The sequence below is a fragment of the Papio anubis genome, chromosome 14, assembly GCF_008728515.1.
Source record: "Papio anubis isolate 15944 chromosome 14, Panubis1.0, whole genome shotgun sequence".
Lineage (NCBI taxonomy): Eukaryota > Metazoa > Chordata > Mammalia > Primates > Cercopithecidae > Papio > Papio anubis.
Window position 1 is genome coordinate 55,476,362 of NC_044989.1, and position 19,629 is coordinate 55,495,990.

General features: G+C 37.8%; 1 protein-coding gene, 1 non-coding gene and 1 pseudogene across 3 annotated transcripts in view; all 3 read right to left on the reverse strand.

Moving 5' to 3' along the window:
- The window catches only part of RTN4 (reticulon 4), a 79,461-nt gene that overhangs the window by 41,817 nt on the left and 18,015 nt on the right, over positions 1 to 19,629 (reverse strand). The window contains exons 2-3 of one of the 2 annotated variants that reach the window (XM_003908661.5): positions 16,427 to 16,483; positions 13,342 to 15,744 (exon numbers count right to left, since the gene is read on the reverse strand). The exons of the other annotated variant lie outside the window; for it this stretch is intronic. Of the exons in view, the coding sequence (XP_003908710.1) occupies positions 13,342 to 15,744; positions 16,427 to 16,483 (2,460 nt within the window). The remainder of the gene's footprint in view (positions 1 to 13,341; positions 15,745 to 16,426; positions 16,484 to 19,629) is intronic. 2 annotated transcript variants of the gene reach the window in all.
- Positions 911 to 1,002, reverse strand: LOC116270401 (annotated as a pseudogene).
- Positions 3,843 to 3,944, reverse strand: LOC116270488. The gene has a single exon (XR_004178515.1). It is a non-coding gene; the product is annotated as a U6 spliceosomal RNA (small nuclear RNA).

Consider the following 19,629-nt stretch of genomic DNA (forward strand, 5'->3'; position numbering starts at 1 on the left):
ACCTCTTAAGTAGGAAAATTACATGAATAAATCAATTCCTACTAACAAAAAACTCTTTTATGACCTCAGAAACTGTGTATGTTTTCTGGTATTTTTTTTTTTTTTCTTGGGATGGGAGGTGGTGGTATCTAACTGGCGAGATTTCAGACAGTTGAAAGTTGTATTTTAGATTTTAGAACAGGCAGCACTATGCAGTTGTTAAGTCCACCCCAGCCAGCTCTTATTCTAAGACATTCTTCCTTCTCCATTTCTTTATTTCCTCTACTTCTGCACCCAAGAAAAACTCAGGCTTTTGTTTTGCTTCGTTGCCTTTACAACATTTAGAGATGCAAGGGAAAGAGGGTAGGAAAGAAGCAATCTTTTGGATTGAAAATGCTACTCTGAAAGTTAAGACACTGCTTATGTACACTGCTCTTGAAAGCTAAAATAATTTCTACTTTCCAGCCACAGAAAACAGGCATTTAAAAAAAAAAAAAAAGAAAGAAACAATTATAGCTACACAGTTGTTTTAAGCTTATTTCAAATTTTAACTATTCTGAGCTACTCAAAGGTATGATATTAACATGTTTCATTACTGAAATGAGTTAATTTTTAAAACCCTACCATACGCTGTAATATAATGCCCTCTATGGACTAAATTACAGCACTTCAACATTACTGAATTAAATCTTAAGAACTGGAAAAAGATTTTAGTCTAGAAAATGAATGACAGTACAAGTTAAAATAGCAAAACAACGAGCATTTTGAAGTTCATAAAAAATTTAACATAAGGTACCAAAAATGAATACTAATAATTCATAAACTGGAAGTGACACTTTTAATGAAAACTAATATGCTAACTTCTTACATTATAATCTAAAATATACAAATATTCTTAAATACCCAAAGCATTTTAAAAATTTTTTTATATAAAAATATGAAACACTTCATGAATTCTGTGTGTCATCCTTGGACTTCTCTGTATAATTCCAATTTTAGTGTATGTGCTGCTGAAACAAGCATGCCTTTTTTTTTTTTTGAGACAGAGTCTCGCTCTGTTACCAAGCTGGAATTCTGTCATCAGGCTGGAATGCAGTGGCACAATCTCAGCTCACTGCAACTTCCGCCTCCCGGGTTCAAGTGATTCTCCTGCCTCAGCCTCCCGAGTGGCTGGGATTATGCCACCAAGCCCAGCTAATTTTTGTATTTTTACTAGAGACGAGGATTCACCATGTTGGCCAGGATGGTCTGGATCTCTCAACCTCGTGATCTGCCCACCTCAGCCTCCCAAAGTGCTGGGATTACAGACGTGAGCCACTGCACCGGGCCTCAAGCATGCATCTTTAAATTCTGAATTCAAAAATTAATAGTCACTAGGCTCTAAACAGATCTCCTTAAACTTTAATGTCTTCATTTAAGTATCCAGGTTTGGGAGGAATCTTTAAGGTCATTTCATAATGTATACAGTAGTATGATTAAAGCATTTGTTTGATTTGGTACAAGATGTCAATATTCAAATTTGTTTATAAAAATTTTCAGCTCACCTGTTAGTGCAAAATAATATTCACAGCTCACTAAATTTCTCTGGCCAACTGACTTCATTCCACAGTCAATTATAGATCATTCCACAGACTTGATTTTCCCTCTACAACACTAGATGGCACCAACACCCATAGTCTACAGTTGATTGTCCAATTCATGGAAGGCAATCTGGCAAACATTAACTTTCTGGCTTTTCCATAAGATTGTTGCCTGGCACTAGGGAGCTAGATCAGAGTATGGGAATAGGAAAACAACTCTAACACCAAAAAAATAAGTGGGGTAAAATAATCTCTAATCAGAATCCAAAGTCAATTTTAAATAGATCAGAATTAAGTGTAAAATTAAAACTGTAAGTAAATAATGTATTTTCCTTTGTGAAAACTGAAAATGTCCACTGAAATGTAAACTAAAAATCTTTTAGAAAACTGAGGGAAAACTAACACAAGAGTTGACATCCTTTATATGTAAAAAACTCTTAGAAAAAAATGAACACCTAAATTTAAAAATGGGCAGAGTATGAACAAGCAAATTACAGAAAAAATAAACTGCCAACATGTTCACATCCACTAATAATCAAAGATCAAAAAAGCAAGATACTACTTGCACCTATCAAACTGGTAAAAGGCTTTTTAAAAATACCAAGTACAGAATGTCTGGAAGAATACTTAAGGAACAAGTCACAGCAGGCAACTCTAGGAAAGAGCACGAGGCAGCTGGACAATAGAGAGAGGAAGAAGTCTGACTGTGACTGTACTTTCTGAATTTTGTATAATGTAAAAATATTATCTATCAAAAAATAAACAATATGAATTGGTGAAAGTAGAGAAATGGGTGTTTTCTTATTCTGATATAAGGGTAAAAATTAGTACAACTTTTTTTGTGGCCAATTTTTGCAGACACCCTTATAAATGCTCATACCCACTAACCTAGGTTTTTATTTCGAATAATAATTCAGGGATATGTAAAACATATTTAAATATAAAGAGGTTAACAGCATTATCAATAACAAAGGAACAATCTAAGGGTCCAACAATAGCAAAGTGACTGGTTAAAATATATCCATACTAAGGAACACTAAGTAAAAAAATCAGCAGCAGAATATTTAAAGACATGGAAATGTTTGCATTATATAAGACATCGCTCAAGTTTTTAAAAGCTTATAAACAATATATAGAATATGATTGAAATTTCATAAAACACTATTACATTCTTAAAAATACACATATGCGGCCAGGTGCAGTGGCTCATGCCTTTAATCCCAGCACTTTGGGAGGCCAAGGTGGGCGGATCACTTAAGGTCAGGAGCTCGAGATCAGCTTAGCCAACATGGTGAAACCCTGTCTCTACTAAAAATAACAAAAATTAGCCGGGCATGGTGGCCCACATCTGTAATCCCAGCTACTCAAGAGGCTGAGGCAGAAGAATTGCTTGAACCCAGGAGGCAGATGTTGCAGTGAGTAGAGATCCCGCCATTGCTACTCCAGAGCCTGGGTGACAGAGCGAGACTCTGATTCAAAACCAAACAAAAAATCACATGTGCACTGAAAGTAGACTAGAATAATATATTCTAAAATATTAACATTGATTATGTCTGGGTAATATGATTACAATTTTTTTCATCTCAAAGATTTTCTGTATTTTTCAAATTTGTACAATGAGTGTGTATTGTATATCAGACTGCTTCATAAACTGTTGCCCTAACTTCACTGATAGTTATCAAGTCCTTAGAAAAAATCCTTATTACTAAAATATTGAAGCTCGAGTACATTAAAATATTTGCCAAGGGTCATACAGCTAAATCAGTGAAAGGGTCGGAATTAGAACTCAGGTCTGTAAAATGCCTAAAATTAAGCTTTTTAAACCACATTATATTTAGCAGGTATCTCTCTTTTATGGTACATATTTATTTTCAATCTGTTTTGGACCCACAGTAAGCGCTAAATAAATCCTCACTAATTTAACAATATCACTTTTAAAAAAGTAAATATAATCGTTTCCTTTATTAACAATAGTCAGGTTCTACTTTAGCTACACTGTACATCTATTGATAGCCTTCCAGTTAAGATTAACTACTTATCATAGTAAAGTCCAACTTACATCAAAATTTTCCAAATATATTTGCTCAATAAAAATGTATTTTAAACAAAATATCAACTCTTAGTATCTACAGTACTTCACTAAATTACAGTACTTCAGTAAATTATGAAACTACTGAATTATGAAATTCAGTAAATTATGAAAATGTGCTAACTTCTTACATTATAATCTAAAATATACAAATACTCTTAAACACCCAAAGCATTTTTAAAAATTTTTCATATAAAAAGATGAAACACTTCACGAATTCTCTGTCATCCTCATGCAGGGGCTATGCTAATCTTCTCTGTATAATTCCAATTTTAGTGTATGTACTGCTGAAGCAAGCGTGTTTTTTTTGTTTTTGTTTTTGTTTTTTTGTTGAGACAGAGTCTCGCTCTGTTACCAGGCTGGAATTCTGTCATCAGGCTCAAAGGCTATATACACTTTTTAATAAAGAAAAATATTTTAGGCCGGGCACGGTGGCTCAAGCCTGTAATCCCAGCACTTTGGGAGGCCGAGACGGGCGGATCACGAGGTCAGGAGATCGAGATCATCCTGGCTAACACGGTGAAACCCCGTCTCTACTAAAAATACAAAAAAATAAGCCGGGCGAGGTGGCGGGCGCCTGTAGTCCCAGCTGCTCGGGAGGCTGAGGCAGGAGAATTGCGCGAACCCGGGAGGCGGAGCTTGCAGTGAGCGGAGATCTGGCCACCGCACTCCAGCCTGGGCGACAGAGCGAGACTCCGTCTCAAAAAAAAACTAACAGAAAAATATTTTAAATCATAAGAATATCAAAATAATTCTTATTCATGAACATATGTAAGTTCTTATTCATGAACATATATAAGTTTGAAAAGCATAATTTCGTATATTTACCAAGACAAACAAGCCCTTTTAAAGTGAGTTATCATGGTAATACTACTTGGTGAATCCTGGATATTACATAGTTTAATTATAATGAACATAGTTTAATTATAATGAACAAATAATCCACGTATGGTCGGTTTACACTTCACTTACCATTGCCTAATGGTTCAACACAACAGGTGTGTGATAAAAGCAGCAGCACCTTGATTGCTTGCTAAAGTTAGGACAATAACTGCTTATTCCAAAACCAGGAAATAACTGTGAATGGACAAAACCTGGGTTGGAATCGCAGTTCATTCTTGTGAAACTAGGTAACAACTAATATAAATAAGAAGTTAACCCAATGTCTGAAACAAGGCAGAAGCTCAAAACATTATGCTTATTACATAATTTACCACGTATCTTTGAAAAAGTTACTTAACATCCTTAGGCTTAGATTTATCACCTATAAAATGGTTCCTTTTTTTTTTTTTTTGAGACAGAGTCTCGCTCTGTCACCCAGGCTGGAGTGCAATGGCCGGATCTCAGCTCACTGCAAGCTCCGCCTCCCGGGTTTACACCATTCTCCTGCCTCAGCCTCCTGAGTAGCTGGGACTACAGGCGCCCACTACCTCGCCCTGCTAGTTTTTTTTTTTGTATTTTTTAGTAGAGACGGGGGTTTCACCGTATTAGCCAGGATGGTCTCGATCTCCTGACCTCGTGATCTGCCCGTCTCGGCCTCCCAAAGTGCTGGGATTACAGGCTTGAGCCACCGCGCCCGGCCAAAATGGTTCCTTCTTACAGATTATGGTGAAGACCTAAATGAAACAAATATGTGAAAACTGCTTTGTGTTTAGAAGACGTTCCATAAAGGATAGTCTTCCCCTTCCAGGTAAAATGAGAAGAATTCAGCTTTTCTCAACACTTTAAAATTCTCAGTTAAAAATCTAAAATTGGGAGAAAGAAAATCTAGAACTGAAACAAATGAAGCTAATTGTATTTCAAATGAATATCTTAGCCATTAGTCAGTGGGAGACAGAAGGAGGGAAAAGAAAAAAGAACGAACTAATACAAGTAATCTGTGAAGAATGTATTTGACTATACACATTCCACTTTAGACACGGTTGCGGAGTAGGGACTTGCAAACAATCCAGAACTCTTTTATCAAGTTTTTAAAATTATAGTGATATGAAAAAAGAATTCTAAAACTCCTATAGGTGTATTAAAGGATTGGATATAAATAATGTATTGGTGGTCTTAGGAACCAGGGTTCTCACTATAAAAGAAGAGACAAATATGAAATAAGGAAAGAACAAAACCTGTGAGAATGGATTAGAATCAGAGGTATCTGTGTGAACTCATTTCTTATGTATATGTGTATGTTTATGTGTATGTATATATATAAGCATTTCCTAGCTTTATCCACTGAAAGGTTAAAATGGAAAAGATCCCCACAGTAGCAATGACCACAACTAGCATCTAGCTTTTGATCTTTAATACCTCACTATTAAGAAAATGACCTCTCACTCTACATTAAAAGGAATCGGGGATCCTTGGAGAAATTGCTGATTCCAGGGCTGGGACACAGCATAAAACAGGCCTACAATATTTTGTTAGGCTAGAAAGTAAGATGTTCCCCTCCAACCCCAAAGAAAGAAGGTTGCATGTCCCTGAGCCTACCTGAAGGAACCCTCAAAATATGGAATAATTTACCACCAAAATAATAAAGTTCAGTAATGAATCATAAACCATTGGAAAGAAAATGGAAATTCATGGATCCATACTGATAATTAATCAGCTAATTAATTCATTAATGGAAATGGGGGTCTGTTGCTTAAACAGGAATGCTGAGGGTCAACAGAAAAATGTACAGGGAGTAATGGGTTAAAAAAATCATTTTTCAACTCTCATGGTAAAGACTGGATCAAGCAAGAATCATCAATGGTTTACTAAATCAGGGGGGCAAATTTTGATAGGGAGTGGGATATCTGCATGCGTTCAAGTGTCACTCCTCAGACTACTTATTATCTGTAAGGGAGAAACAAAGACAGTAATTATACGATAAGGAAATCAGAACCCATCTTGCCCAGATGGTCAAAATTAACATAACCAGTGAAGGACTGATGAATAGCAGGTAATTCTAGAAGTGGTGCTATGAGAGGGACACATCACCATCTATATAGTAAATGAATTCATCGCCTCAAATTAATCACTAGGAAACATCAGATAAATCCACTATGAGGAATGTTCTATTATAAAGGGGGGGAAAGAGAGGCCCTGTGCTCTTTAAAACTGCCTCAAACAAATTTACAAGAAAAAACAAACAATCCCATCAAAAAGTGGGCAAAGGATATGAACAGACACTTCTCAAAAGAAGACATTTATGCAGCCAACAGACACATGAAAAAATGCTCATCATCACTCGCCATCAGAGAAACGCAAATCAAAAACCACAGTGAGATACCATCTCACACCAGTTAGAATGGTGATCATTAAAAAGTCAGGAAACAACAGGTGCTGGAGAGGATGTGGAGAAATAGGAACACTTTTACACTGTTGGTGGGACTGTAAACTAGTTCAACCATCGTGAAAGACTGTGGCGATTCCTCAGGGATCTAGAACCAGAAATACCATTTGACCCAGCCATCCCATTACTGGGGCTATACCCAAAGGATTATAAATCATGCTGCTATAAAGACACATGCACACGTATGTTTAATGCAGCACTATTCACAATAGCAAAGACTTGGAATCAACCCAAATGTCCATCAATGACAGACTGGATTAAGAAAATGTGGCACATATACACCATGGAATACTATGCAGCCATAAAAAAGGATGAGTTCATGTCCTTTGTAGGGACATGGATGAAGCTGGAAACCATCATTCTCAGCAAACTATCACAAGAACAGAAAACCAAACACCACATGTTCTCACTCATAGGTGGGAACTGAACAATGAGAACACCTGGACACAGCAAGGGGAACATCACACACAGGGGCCTGTTGTGGGGTGGGGGGAGTGGGAAGGGATAGCATCAGGAGATATACTTAATATAAATGATGAGTTAATGGATGCAGCACACCAACATGGCACATGTATACATATGTAACAAACCATCACATGGTGCACATGTACCCTAGAACATAAAGTATAATAATTACCAAAAAAAAAAAAAAAAAACTACTAATGTCATAAAAAATAAAGACTGGAAATGGGAAGTGCTACCCAGAGCAATTGGGCAAAAGACAAATAAAGGATATCCAAATTAGAAAGGAGGAAGTCAAATTGTCCCTGTTTGCAGATGACATGATCTTACATAAAGAAAAACCTAAAGACTACCAAAACCTTGTAAATTCTGTAAAGTTGCAAGATATAAAATCAATATACAAAATTATTGCACGTCTATACACAATAAACTAGCTGAAAAAGAAATCAAGTAGGAAACTCTATTTGCAATAGCTTAAAAAAAAAAAAACACCTTGGAATAAGTTTAAGGAGATGAAAGACCTCTATAAGGAAATCTACAAAACAATGATGAAAGAAACTGAAGAGGATACAAACAAATGCAAAGAAAGACATTCCATGTTCATGGATCAGAAGAGTTAATATTGTTAAAAAATGGCCATACTAGGCCGGGCCTGGTGGCTCACGCCTGTAATCCCAGCACTTTGGGAGGCTGAGGCGGGCGGATCACGAGGTCAGGAGATCAAGATCATCCTGGCTAACATGGTGAAACCCCATCTCTACTAAAAATACAAAAAAAATTATCCGGGCATGGTGGTGGGCGCCTGTAGTCCCAGCTACTTGGGAGGCTGAGGCAGGAGAATGGCATGAACCCGGGAGGCGGAGCTTGCAGTGAGCTGAGATTGCGCCACTGCACTCCAGCCTGGGGGACAGATAGAGACTTCGTCTCCCCGCCCCCCCCCCAAAAAAAGGACCGTACTATCCAAAGCAGCCTACAGATTCAATGCAATTCCTAATAAAGTACCAATGACCTTCTTCACAGGAATAGGAAAAAAATCCTAAAATCTGTATGGAACCACGAAAGACTCCAAAAAGCAAAAGCAACCCTGAACAAAAATAAAGCTGGCAGAATCACACTCCTAAATTTCAAAATATACTACACAGTTGTAGTAACCAAAACAGCATGGTACTGGCATAAAAACAGCAACACAGACCAATGGAACAGAATAGATAACCCAGAAATTAATTCACATATCTATAGCCAATCAATTTTTGGAAAAAAAAAAATGCCAATAACATTCATTGGGGAAATGCCAAGAACATTCATTGATATTACTGAGAAAAAAAATCAGTATTTACATTCCAATAGTAAGAATATAGTTTGTCACACATTTCTTTATAAATGGAGGGGGGAAGAAGACCAGAATTCATTAGTTTCTTGACAAACCTGACTCCTCCAAATTAATAAAGCACCATCTGCATCATAATACCTTATTCACCTCTCTTGCAAAATCAGTCTTTCTTCCTAAAACTAAAACTGATTTCTGCCTACAAAATGTCATTTTAAGAAAACAAGAACAGGAAAGGCCTGGAGGCTTACGCCTGTAATCCCAGCACTTTGAGAGGCAGCGGCAGGAGGATCCTTGAACCCAGGAGTTTGAGACCAGCCTGGGCAACAAGGCAAGACTTCCTCTCTACAAAAATAATTAGCCGGGCATAGTGACGTGAGCCTGTGGTCCCAGTTACTTGGGAGGCTGAGGACCACCTGACCCTGGGAAGTCGAGGCTGCAGTGAGCCATAATCGCACCACTGCACTTCAGCCTGGGTGACGCAGCAAGAACCTGTCTCAAAAAAAACAAAAGAAGAACATATGAGATAATAAATGATCTGAGGAAATTAGTATTTTATTATTTAATACTTTTAATGTTTAAATGCATATACATTAAAATGACCCAGAATTTTTTAAAAAACACACTTAAGTATTTCATAATTAGAGATGGCAAAAAACTTTTAAGCCATCTGATAAGAGAGCTTCCCTTACGTTTTATAAGACCATTGCTGTATTTTGGTACATTTGACTTCGGTACACTTAAACTTCACTTTCAGGAAGACAGAGAGGTAAGTACCTATCCTCACTACACAATGTTTAACTATGTCCTCAACAGTGTGTCTACACCAGCTGGCTGTAGTTGCATAAGGGCAAAACCTCGTCTTAGTTTCATCTTTTCCCCTCCCCCACCCCCCAAAAAAATCTCGTATAGTGCTTGATATAAGCATGTTAAAGCAACTCTTACCTGATTTTACACCTATTTTTTTGGGAGGGGGGGGGTCTTTTTTTTCCTTTTTTTTTGGAGAATGGGGTCTTGCTATATTGCCCAGGCAGGTCTCAAACTCCTGGGCTCAAGCCATCCTCCCACCTCTGCCTCCCTGAGAGCTGGGATTACAGGCATGAGCCACCAAGCTCAGCCACTACTTACCTGCTTTTAACAGATGCCTGTTATATAATCAAGTCAAGAAAATTATTAAGTTGCAAGGACTTGAGCTAATCCACCCTTCCTTTTATAGAAAAGGAAACTGACATGTAGAGAAACAAAGTGATTGTCAATGGTATAGTCAAGACTAAAACCTCAGGTCACCTATATTGTTTTCATTACAGTAATACTGGGTTTCCTTCCCATAACTTTTGTAGAATACATATACTGGGTGTTCTAAATAATTCTCTACTCCCTAGTAAGTTGCTATGATAACTAATATCAAAAAAGGTGAAGTCAAAAAGGCAGGAAATACCAATTTTCTCAGAGAAGGGAGATAAACATATTCTAAAAGAGAATGCCCAAGCATTGCTTACACTTTCTTCCACCATCCCCATTAAGCTTTCAACGGCAATGCCCCCTTTTCTTCCCTTTCTTCTAAACTATTAGGCTATAGATTTCCCACGTTTAACAAAAACAATCCAAGAAGCAGGTGACTCCTGAAATACTGAAATTCCTGAGGGCCACATCTACCAGAGAACTGCTAGCTTTAAGTTTCGGGAGGGAGCACTGGTGGGGAAGGGAGACTTCAAAGACGTTGCTATACTGATTACTCCTTGCTCTTCACCAGTCATCACCACACTGCTCTGGGCTTCTGAGACCCTTCTTTCTACTCTTCCCTCCTAAACCATTTTACTGTGCTGTTTGAAACCCCCCTTCCACTGTGAACCAGCTCCTCTAATCCTCAACTTCTTTACTGAACATTCCTGCCTTTACCTCATCTTCACTAAAACCCGGCTCTTCCTTGAGGATACTGCTTTCCCTGTGCAACTTGCTAAATGAAGGCTCAATCGTTCTCTCATACTCTACACACCTAAGGGAGGCGGGGGGAGGTCAGTACCCACTGCTCAACAAACTTTATTTCAGAGGCCTTGGGCAAAAGTCTTGGCTATTCCACTATGTCATTCTCTATCCTTCCTCACTTCTTCTATCTACCATCCTCCAGTTACCTCACTGCCCTTTACCACAGACTCTTACCCCAGTCTTCCTCTCCACCCCTAGTCCTGCCATCATCCTGGGTGACTTCAATGTTAGGTAGAAGTGCAATCCAGTATCACAGCCTCATAGTTTACTTGACCTCACCTCTAGCAATCCTAATCTGACTACACAGTAGGCCTTTGCCTCATGGCCTATCACTGGCCATTATAATCAACCTGAACTGCTATTTCTCTGAAATTCTAAATTCAACATCCAACACACACACACACACACACACACACACACACACACACACACACACCCTGCTATCCCGCGCATTCATTCTTTCTCTCTCTCCCCTACTCTGACCACAATCTCCTATCATTCTGGCATGTATTTATTCCTACTACTATTGGTTCTTAAACCTAATTTGGGCCTTGAGTTCACTGACCATCTACTCTCCTCCTACCTCTCCTACCTTTTTCTATTCACATCCTTCAACTTAGATGCCACAGTCCATCACTTCAAATTACTCTCTCACTATCAGCCTCGACTTTCTTGACTTACTGTCCTTCCACAGGGCCCACCTACCAAAACACATCCTTGAGTCACTACAACCATTTGCCTTCTCTGAATCCATACCTAGGTTGTTTGGCACAGTCAAAGAAAAGTCACCCCACCATTTAGACCACCTTTCGACCTTGATTAGGCTCCTAATACAATGCCTTTGGTTTCCCTAGTCAGAGGTATTGCAGACCTCTTCCACCCAATCATGACCTAGTTCATTCCTAGCAAATGAACATACTGCTTTAAAGAATAAACATAAACCAGCAAATAATTCCCTCAACTTTCAGCCACAAAACCCTAACAGTATGAATACCCACACTTTCCTTTCCACTCACTACAATCAAAGCTGTATCCTTCCTTGTAATGCTAATTCTTCCACCTGAACCAGGGAGCACATTCCCTATCCCCTTCTGACTTTCTGCCAGCACCTGTAATCAGATTTTCCCCTTCTCATCTTAAAAAAAGAAAAAAAAGAAAAAAAGAAAAAAGAAAAAAAAAAAGGCCCTTCCTCCACTACATACTCTCCTTCCTGCTTGCTAATATTTTAATTTTTCTCCAGTAAAACACTCAAACTTCTTAAGAGTAATCAACATTTACTACTGATTTGCTCAAATCTCATTCACTTCTCAATCCTAGCCATGCCCAAGCACACCACACCATTTGCCGCTGTCATGCCAACACCTTCCCTCCTTTTTGACCAACTTGCAATCCTTAACTGACCTCTCTAGTATTTGATAATTTTGACCTTCCACCTTCAAGTAGTCCTCTTCTCTTGATTCTCCCCAGTTGATATCTGGGGCTTTAATTTCTATCTCTAAGCCCACGACAGACACATACAGCCAAGATCTCTCTCAAGAGCTGCATATGTATAATATCCATAACTTACTGGATATCTTAAAGGTATGTACATCAATACCAACATATTCAAAACCGAATTTGTATCTTCCTTCTTAAATCTACTTTAATCTCTCATGTTCCCTATCTCAGTTTCTCATACTGCCATCCATACATGTGCACATGCCAAGAATGAAATCCAGGGTTCCTGGGGTCATCTTTACTTCTTCCCCTCATCCTTTACGTCCTTATCCATCAAACACCAAGTCCTATGTCTCTGTGCTCATCCCACTGCCTCAATGTTCATAATCTCCTCTTTCTTACATTACAGCAACTGGTCTACCACTGTTCCAATGGTGATGAGCTGGACTGTACTGCTGAAGCACCAGCACTTACATACATAAGCATATTCAGTAAATTTATCCTAATCACTATTTTAGAGAAAACGTAGCCAAATCAGAATACTAATAAAGAGCACATGTGCAAATCACCTTATGCAAATCAGGTATGTGTAAAATGGATAGTCAAAAGAAAAAAAGGAGAATTGGTACTTCTCAAAATAATTCATAATAGCATAACTCAATTTATACTTTTCAACAAAAAGTCTACACTCAATATGCCTAACTTTATACCTACCACTGGAAAAGTACTATACTATATTGAAATATTTAAAACATGCTACAGAAATGTTCTTTAAAAATTAAATATGATAATTTCTGGGATAACAAAAACGCATCTGAAAATATTTTAATATCTCTTGCTCTTCATGTTATCAAGAAAAACAAGTGAAATAAATAAATAAATAGGTACTAAAGTCAATTCTTATAAACAAAAATATTTTCTATTAATAGTTCCATAGTGCATTATAAAAGTGTAACTGTGTGGAAAAGTTAAGGGTGAATGCTGAGTGCAAGAGTTAGAAAAACCACTAAAACCTTTAAGTGAGAAAGTGGAGAAGACTTCTTATCAATGTGACATATTAGACACTATAAACATAACATAAAACACAAAATGTAGTGGAATGTTCCCTAAGTCAAAAAGTGGTATGAAAGCACAAAATGCATATAGATTGGATTACCTGAAGTTTTACTCAGCTCTGCTGAAAATATAGCAGATGGTGATCTGTCCTCCTTTTCTGTATCAGAAGGAAGATTTTTCTCAGCTTCTTTCATAAGAACTTTGGGTTTAACTATGCCGCCTATCTCTGCTTGAGTGGTCAAAGCAGAAACATCTGGAGGCAATAAGAGCACCTTTGATGTAGCAGACCCATTTTTGGAAAAGTCATCTGAGAAACTGATTTTCTCTTCAACTTTGGGTTGTACGTTCTTCAAAGAAAGGTCATGGGGCAATTCTGTGCAAGCCAATGACGCAGCTCCACCCGGGGCATTAGCAATTTCACTTTTGTGGGATACTTCTAGGTCAGTATATTCCCTGGCTAATTTAGAAAATGAATCAGTTTTAGAACTGATCAATGTAGGGAACTCATCTATAATTTCAATTGGAGATGAATCTGAAAATGTTTCAGTTTCTCTTACTTGTGCTTCCTTAGAAAGAAATAAGTCATCATCTGAATAAACTGCAGTACTGAGCTCCTCCATCTGCAAAGGAATTTTCTCCTTTTTGCTCAATGTTGAAACTTCATCAGGTAACAGGGTATCTTTTGTGTTATCTAAATTGAGCTTAAAAGATTCCAAATATGGCTTTCCTCCCTCGGGTGGTAAAGCACTAAGTTTTTCCTTATTTTCATGTTCTATCATTGACTCAAATGAAGTTTCAGGGAGATTTTCTTTCACAAGCATCACAGCTTCATCTTGTTTTTGTGGAACGTCAGGTATGGAATCATCACTAAATAAGTCAACCGGTTCAGAATCAGGTGAGGAATCTTCAACTAGCTCAGAATGATCAGGCACTGGCTGTTCAACTTTTGCCATTTCTGAATAATCAGAGAAATCTGGAGTTGGTTCAGCAGAAAGCTTTGTTTCTTTAATTAAATCACATGCAATAGATATATAAGGAGCTTCTGTTTCTTGAACAGCTGCATTAATGCTTTCAGGCTCTTTAATTTCTTCCTTTATTCCTGATACTTTTTTTAGTGATACACTCATGGCCTCTTCGTATGGTGGGGGGTTTTCAGGCTCATGTATTATGCTTTCATAATTAACTGAAGAAGCTTCTAATGGTGATGAGCTGGGCTGTACCGCCGAAGCACCAGCACTAGGAACTGCAGAATTCAATGGTGCTTCCATAACAATGTCAGGCAAAACTGGCGAAGGAGTAGCTTCTGATTCTTCAAATGATGGGCAAAGCTGTGCTGCAGGATAGAGGGACTCTTGCATAACTTCTGATGTTTGAACCAAGTCCATTTTTGTTTCATAAGCAATCTTTGTACCAGTAACTTCGTTCAATTCACTTTCACATGCTTCCTGTACTAAATCTGGAGTCAGGCCTTCAGGCATGTTTGCCACTACTTCCTCAGTCACCTTTCCTAAATTATCTGTTGTGACATAATCTGTCTCAGAATCCTGTGCTGCTACAAGAAAAGGGTTTGATGTTTTGGTGCTAGTATTCTTCTCTGTTACTATTTGGGCCTTCTTTTCTTCTATTTTTTTTTCATCGGTCTTATTTTCTGAAGTATGATCTCCTAACAAAGGAAAAATGTTTGTTGCAATGCTCTCAGTTGCTGCTGGGTTAAAAGGAGCACATGTGATATATGCTCCTGAACGATCCTTTATAGCTTCTGGTGTACTGGGGAAAGAAGTATCATCATTACTACTCTCACTATCTTTTTCGTGATTAGTTTGCTCTAGGCTATCTGCAAAACCTTTTTTATCCACTTTACTTTCCAACTTGCTCTCGATTTTACCTCCAGCAGCCAACACATCACTATCTTCCTTACTATCTTTCACTTCCCATACTCGCTCAAATGGTTTGAAGTCTGCATATTCCTCCCTCATAGGAGCTTCCACTGCAATTCTCTTTTCATTAAAACTGTCTTTTGCTTTTCCTAAAGACATAACTTCATCCTCTTCTTTAACCAATTTAGTAAGAGCTATAGGCAACTCTTGTTGATTATGAAGGATGTTATTACTAACTAAATTCTCTTCTTCTTTATTTTTCACGATTATTTCTTCCCTAGGATTTGCTACTATTATGGCAGATTCTGCTTTTGGAGAGACACTGAATGATGATCCCATTTCTGAGTATTCTAATTCTGAAAACTCTGTTAAATCTCTATCTACAAGTGGAGTTTCTGCCTTCTCTGAGAACTCTTTAGAAGCTTCATTGACAGTTTCTTGAAGTGTTCCTTCGGTGGGTAATACTGTTGACAAATTACCAAGGTATTCATGTTCTTTAAAAGAAGCAGCTGAGAGAGGAGACAGAGAAGGAAGAGAAGCAGCAGTTTCAAGCAGGACAGATGGGAAATCCTCTTGACCAGCCGAAATAGTGTTACCTGGCTGCTCCTTCAAGTCCATAATATTTTCTGTGACCATGGACAGAAAGGAAAGTTAGAGAATGCCAGTGTTCTCAGAGTTAATGCAAGTTTTATGACAGATTCAAAATAGTGTTAGTAAAGACTTACTGTTTATTAAAATGAAATGTTAATAGCAATTAATAAGTAACAATAGAGTAGACTTGAATCATTACTGAAAATATTAAGCTACTGCAAATATAACATATGCATGGCTACAGAGGCAATTACATGCTATGCAAAGACAAATCAAGTCTGAGTAAACCTCAAATGTTATCAACTAAGATACTAAGAGCTAGTTTTAGAGAAGAGAAGAATATTTGCGAAAAGAGTTTGAGTGACAGTATAGGAAAGAAGGGGCACTGGGTAATTAAATGCCATAGACTGGTATTTATTTACAGGAAAGTCTTTCTGGCTATACTCAAACTATATTTGGAGAAAGGGAATTGTAAATATGTAAATGTAATTCAAGGGTCCAAGAATTCCTTATGTACTTCCAAGTGTTCATCGGATTTTGCTCATTTTTCCCTTGGGCATACCATATCAAATGCAAATTTCAACTTTTCCAGTAGACAGACATTCTTGGAACCATGCTAATTTTTAGTAAATCCAAGCTACTCTGCATAGAGTTAACACACTAAAAAGTTAAAGTTAGAATACAGAGAGGATAAAAGGCTGGCAGAAAAGAACTTGCCTGCAGAGGAGCGTATCACAGGCTCAGATGCAGCAGGAAGAGCAAAAAGGGTCTCATCTGAAAAACAAATAGAATATAACCTCAGCAGAAATAAAGACAGACTGAAAGGAGACTAAAGATCAGAGGAGCAAGCCAGGGTTCAGTTTGTAATAAGTTAACAAAAAACTTTACAGAGAAAGGGCCAAGATCAAAAGGAAGTCAGAAAAAGTAGTGCCATTAATTCAGGTTAAATCATCATATATATTATAAAGTTAATTAAATGTTATCCATAGAACCTATCATTTTTCAAGACGCAATACAACCTGTTTATGTTAAAGAAACTTATGAATCAAAGTGGCTTTAAAATACTGTTCTACTTAACGTATCACATCCAAAGCTTTCACTCAGGTTTTCATATAGGTAAACTGTCTTGTTCTATTCAAGCCAAAAATAAAAAGCTGAATTTGAATAAAATTAACAACTACAAATGTTTAATCTTTTGTTACTGGCGTATGTTTAATTTAGAAAAACACTTTTAAAGAATTACGCATTTTCTCTTACATTCTAAGTTGTTACAGTCATTGTGCCCTGTTCTTTGAAGACATTAGTCCTGTGCCAACGTCCAAATGCCAGAGTCCAAAATACAAAAAAAATAATAATAATTAACTGCCTTTAGGACGACACTATTATTGGTGTTATTTAAAATTAACCTAAGTGAGGGCTACTTGTTATTTGTATACACAACTAGTGAGAGACTAAGGCAATTCGATTCCAGAGCCCATTTCCTTAATCACTGTATGTTACAGAACTGAATGCTTATATCTCCTCCAAAACTCATGTTAAAGCCCCAACCTGGAATGTGACAGTATCTGAAGATGGGGACTTTGGGAGGTGATTAGGGTTAAATGCAGTCGGAGGGGGGGGCCCTGGGCCGAGGGGATTAGTGCCCTTATAGGAAGAGACACCAGAGAGCTTGCTGTCATGCTCCCTGTCTCCCCAGGCACACATAAGAGGTCATGTGAGCACACAGTGAGATGGTGGTCACCTATAAGCCAGGAGAAGAGGCCTCAGAAAGAAATCTACCTTGCCAGCAACTTGATCTTAGACTCACCAGCCTCCAGAACTGTGAAAAATAAATTTCAGCTCAACCACCCAGCCTATGGTACTTTGTTACAGCAGCCCAAGCTAACTAACACACTCTATATTGGTAATATTAACTTTGTACAATGTCATCTTGAACCTGCAGTTGGGAGACCCTAAGCTGTAGGGAAAAGAAAGAAAGATCAGACTGTTACTGTGTCCATGTAGAAAGGGAAGACACAAGAAATTCCATTTTGACCTGCAGCTGAAAAATTGCTTTGCTTAAATGCTGTTAATTTGTAACTTTGCCCCAGCCACTTTGTCCCACCTTGTGCTCACAGAAACATGTGTTGTATGGAATCAAGGTTTAAGGGATCTAGGGCTGTGCAGGACATGCCTTGTTAATCAAATGTTTACAATGAGTATGCTTGGCAAAAGTCATCACCATTCTCTAGTCTCAATAAACCAGGGGCACAATGCACTGCGAAAAGCCACAGGGACCTCTGCCTTGGAAAACCGGGTATTGTCCAAGGTTTCTCCCCATGTCATAGTCTGAAATATGGCCTCATGGGATGAGAAAGACCTGATCGTCCCCCAGCCAGACACCCATAAAGGGTCTGTGCTGAGGTGGACTAAAGAGGAAAGCCTCTTGCAGTTGAGATAGAGGAAGGCCACTGTCTCCTGCCTGCCCCTGGGAACTGAATGTCTCAGTATAAAACCCGACTGTACATTTGTTCAATTCAGAGATAGGAGAAAAACTGCCCTCCACTGAGATGTCTGGGCAGAGAGAAACATAATCTGGCCTGCGTGCACATCCAGGCATAGTACCTCCCCTTGAATTTAATTATGACACAGATTCTTTTGCTCACATGTTTTCTTGCTGACCGTTTCCTTATTATCACCCTGCTCTCCTACCGCACTCCTCTTGCTGAGATAATAAAAATAATCAATAAAAACTGAGGGAACTCAGAGACCGGTGCTGGTGCAGGTCCTTGGTATGCTGAGTACCAGTCTCCTGGGCCCACTGTTGTTTCTCTATACTTTGTCTCTGTGTCTTATTTCTTTTCTCAGTCTCTCGTCCCACCTGACGAGACATACCCACAAGTGTAGAGGGGGAGGCCTCCTCTTCACTAAGCTAAAGATCTTCTACAGTTTACACTAGAGAAAGGCCTCTACCATCAGACAATTTGAAAGAGCCTGAGAGATGACTGGAAGGTAATATTCCTTGAACAGATTGAACCTAATAAATTTAGACAATTTCATCTGGATGGACAAGCTAGACAAGGCTGATCAAAACAGATAAAAGTCCAAGAGATGTAGCTAGCATGAATATGGACTTACCTTCCAAGCGTATTACCCTTAATGAATTAGGAGAGCTAATTTCACAAGGCCCTATATATTTTAGATAAATATATACTGGGCATGATGTCATATTTAAAGGATTCTTAGATGAGGGCGATGACAGGAAATTTATGATGTGTGTTTAAAAGGGTTTCCTCCAACCTAGAGCAATAGGTAGGACGGGCTATCCAGTCAAAGGAGTAACATAATGGCTTATAAGATTTTTAAATAAAGTGCATATATATGTGAACACGTTTTTAAAAGATTACTTGCTATGTGATCTTAAATTACAGTTTCTCATTTGTAAAATGATGGAAAGTTCCCTTCAGCTAAAATAATGAATTATTAGCTTGTATAAAACTGAAATTTGAGGGTCAAAGAGCAAAACCAAATAATTACACAGCTGCTCCATCTAAATAAGAGTTAGCCAATTCTTAACAAAATAGTTGCCTTTTTTATCTAGACAATATAGTTAAAAGCCATTAATTCAGAGGCTTGTCTATCTGGAAAGTGAATTAGAAACACGTATTATTTTTAAAATTAGTGGGAAAACAAACTACATCTAAATTTGTGCCATAATTTTGAAGTATTTTTTTTAATATACTGTACTCTTATTCTTACCTAGTACAATAATCTCTTATAATAAAAACTATATTCCTGGAATTTTTCTAAGTAAAAAAGTTTTCAAATTGGTATTTCAAAGATTCATTATGTTTAAGAAAAAAAGAAAAATCTTCATTTTGTAAAATGGGATTAAATCCAGAGTTAACCATAAAACACGTACTACATTTCTAAAAGCTCTC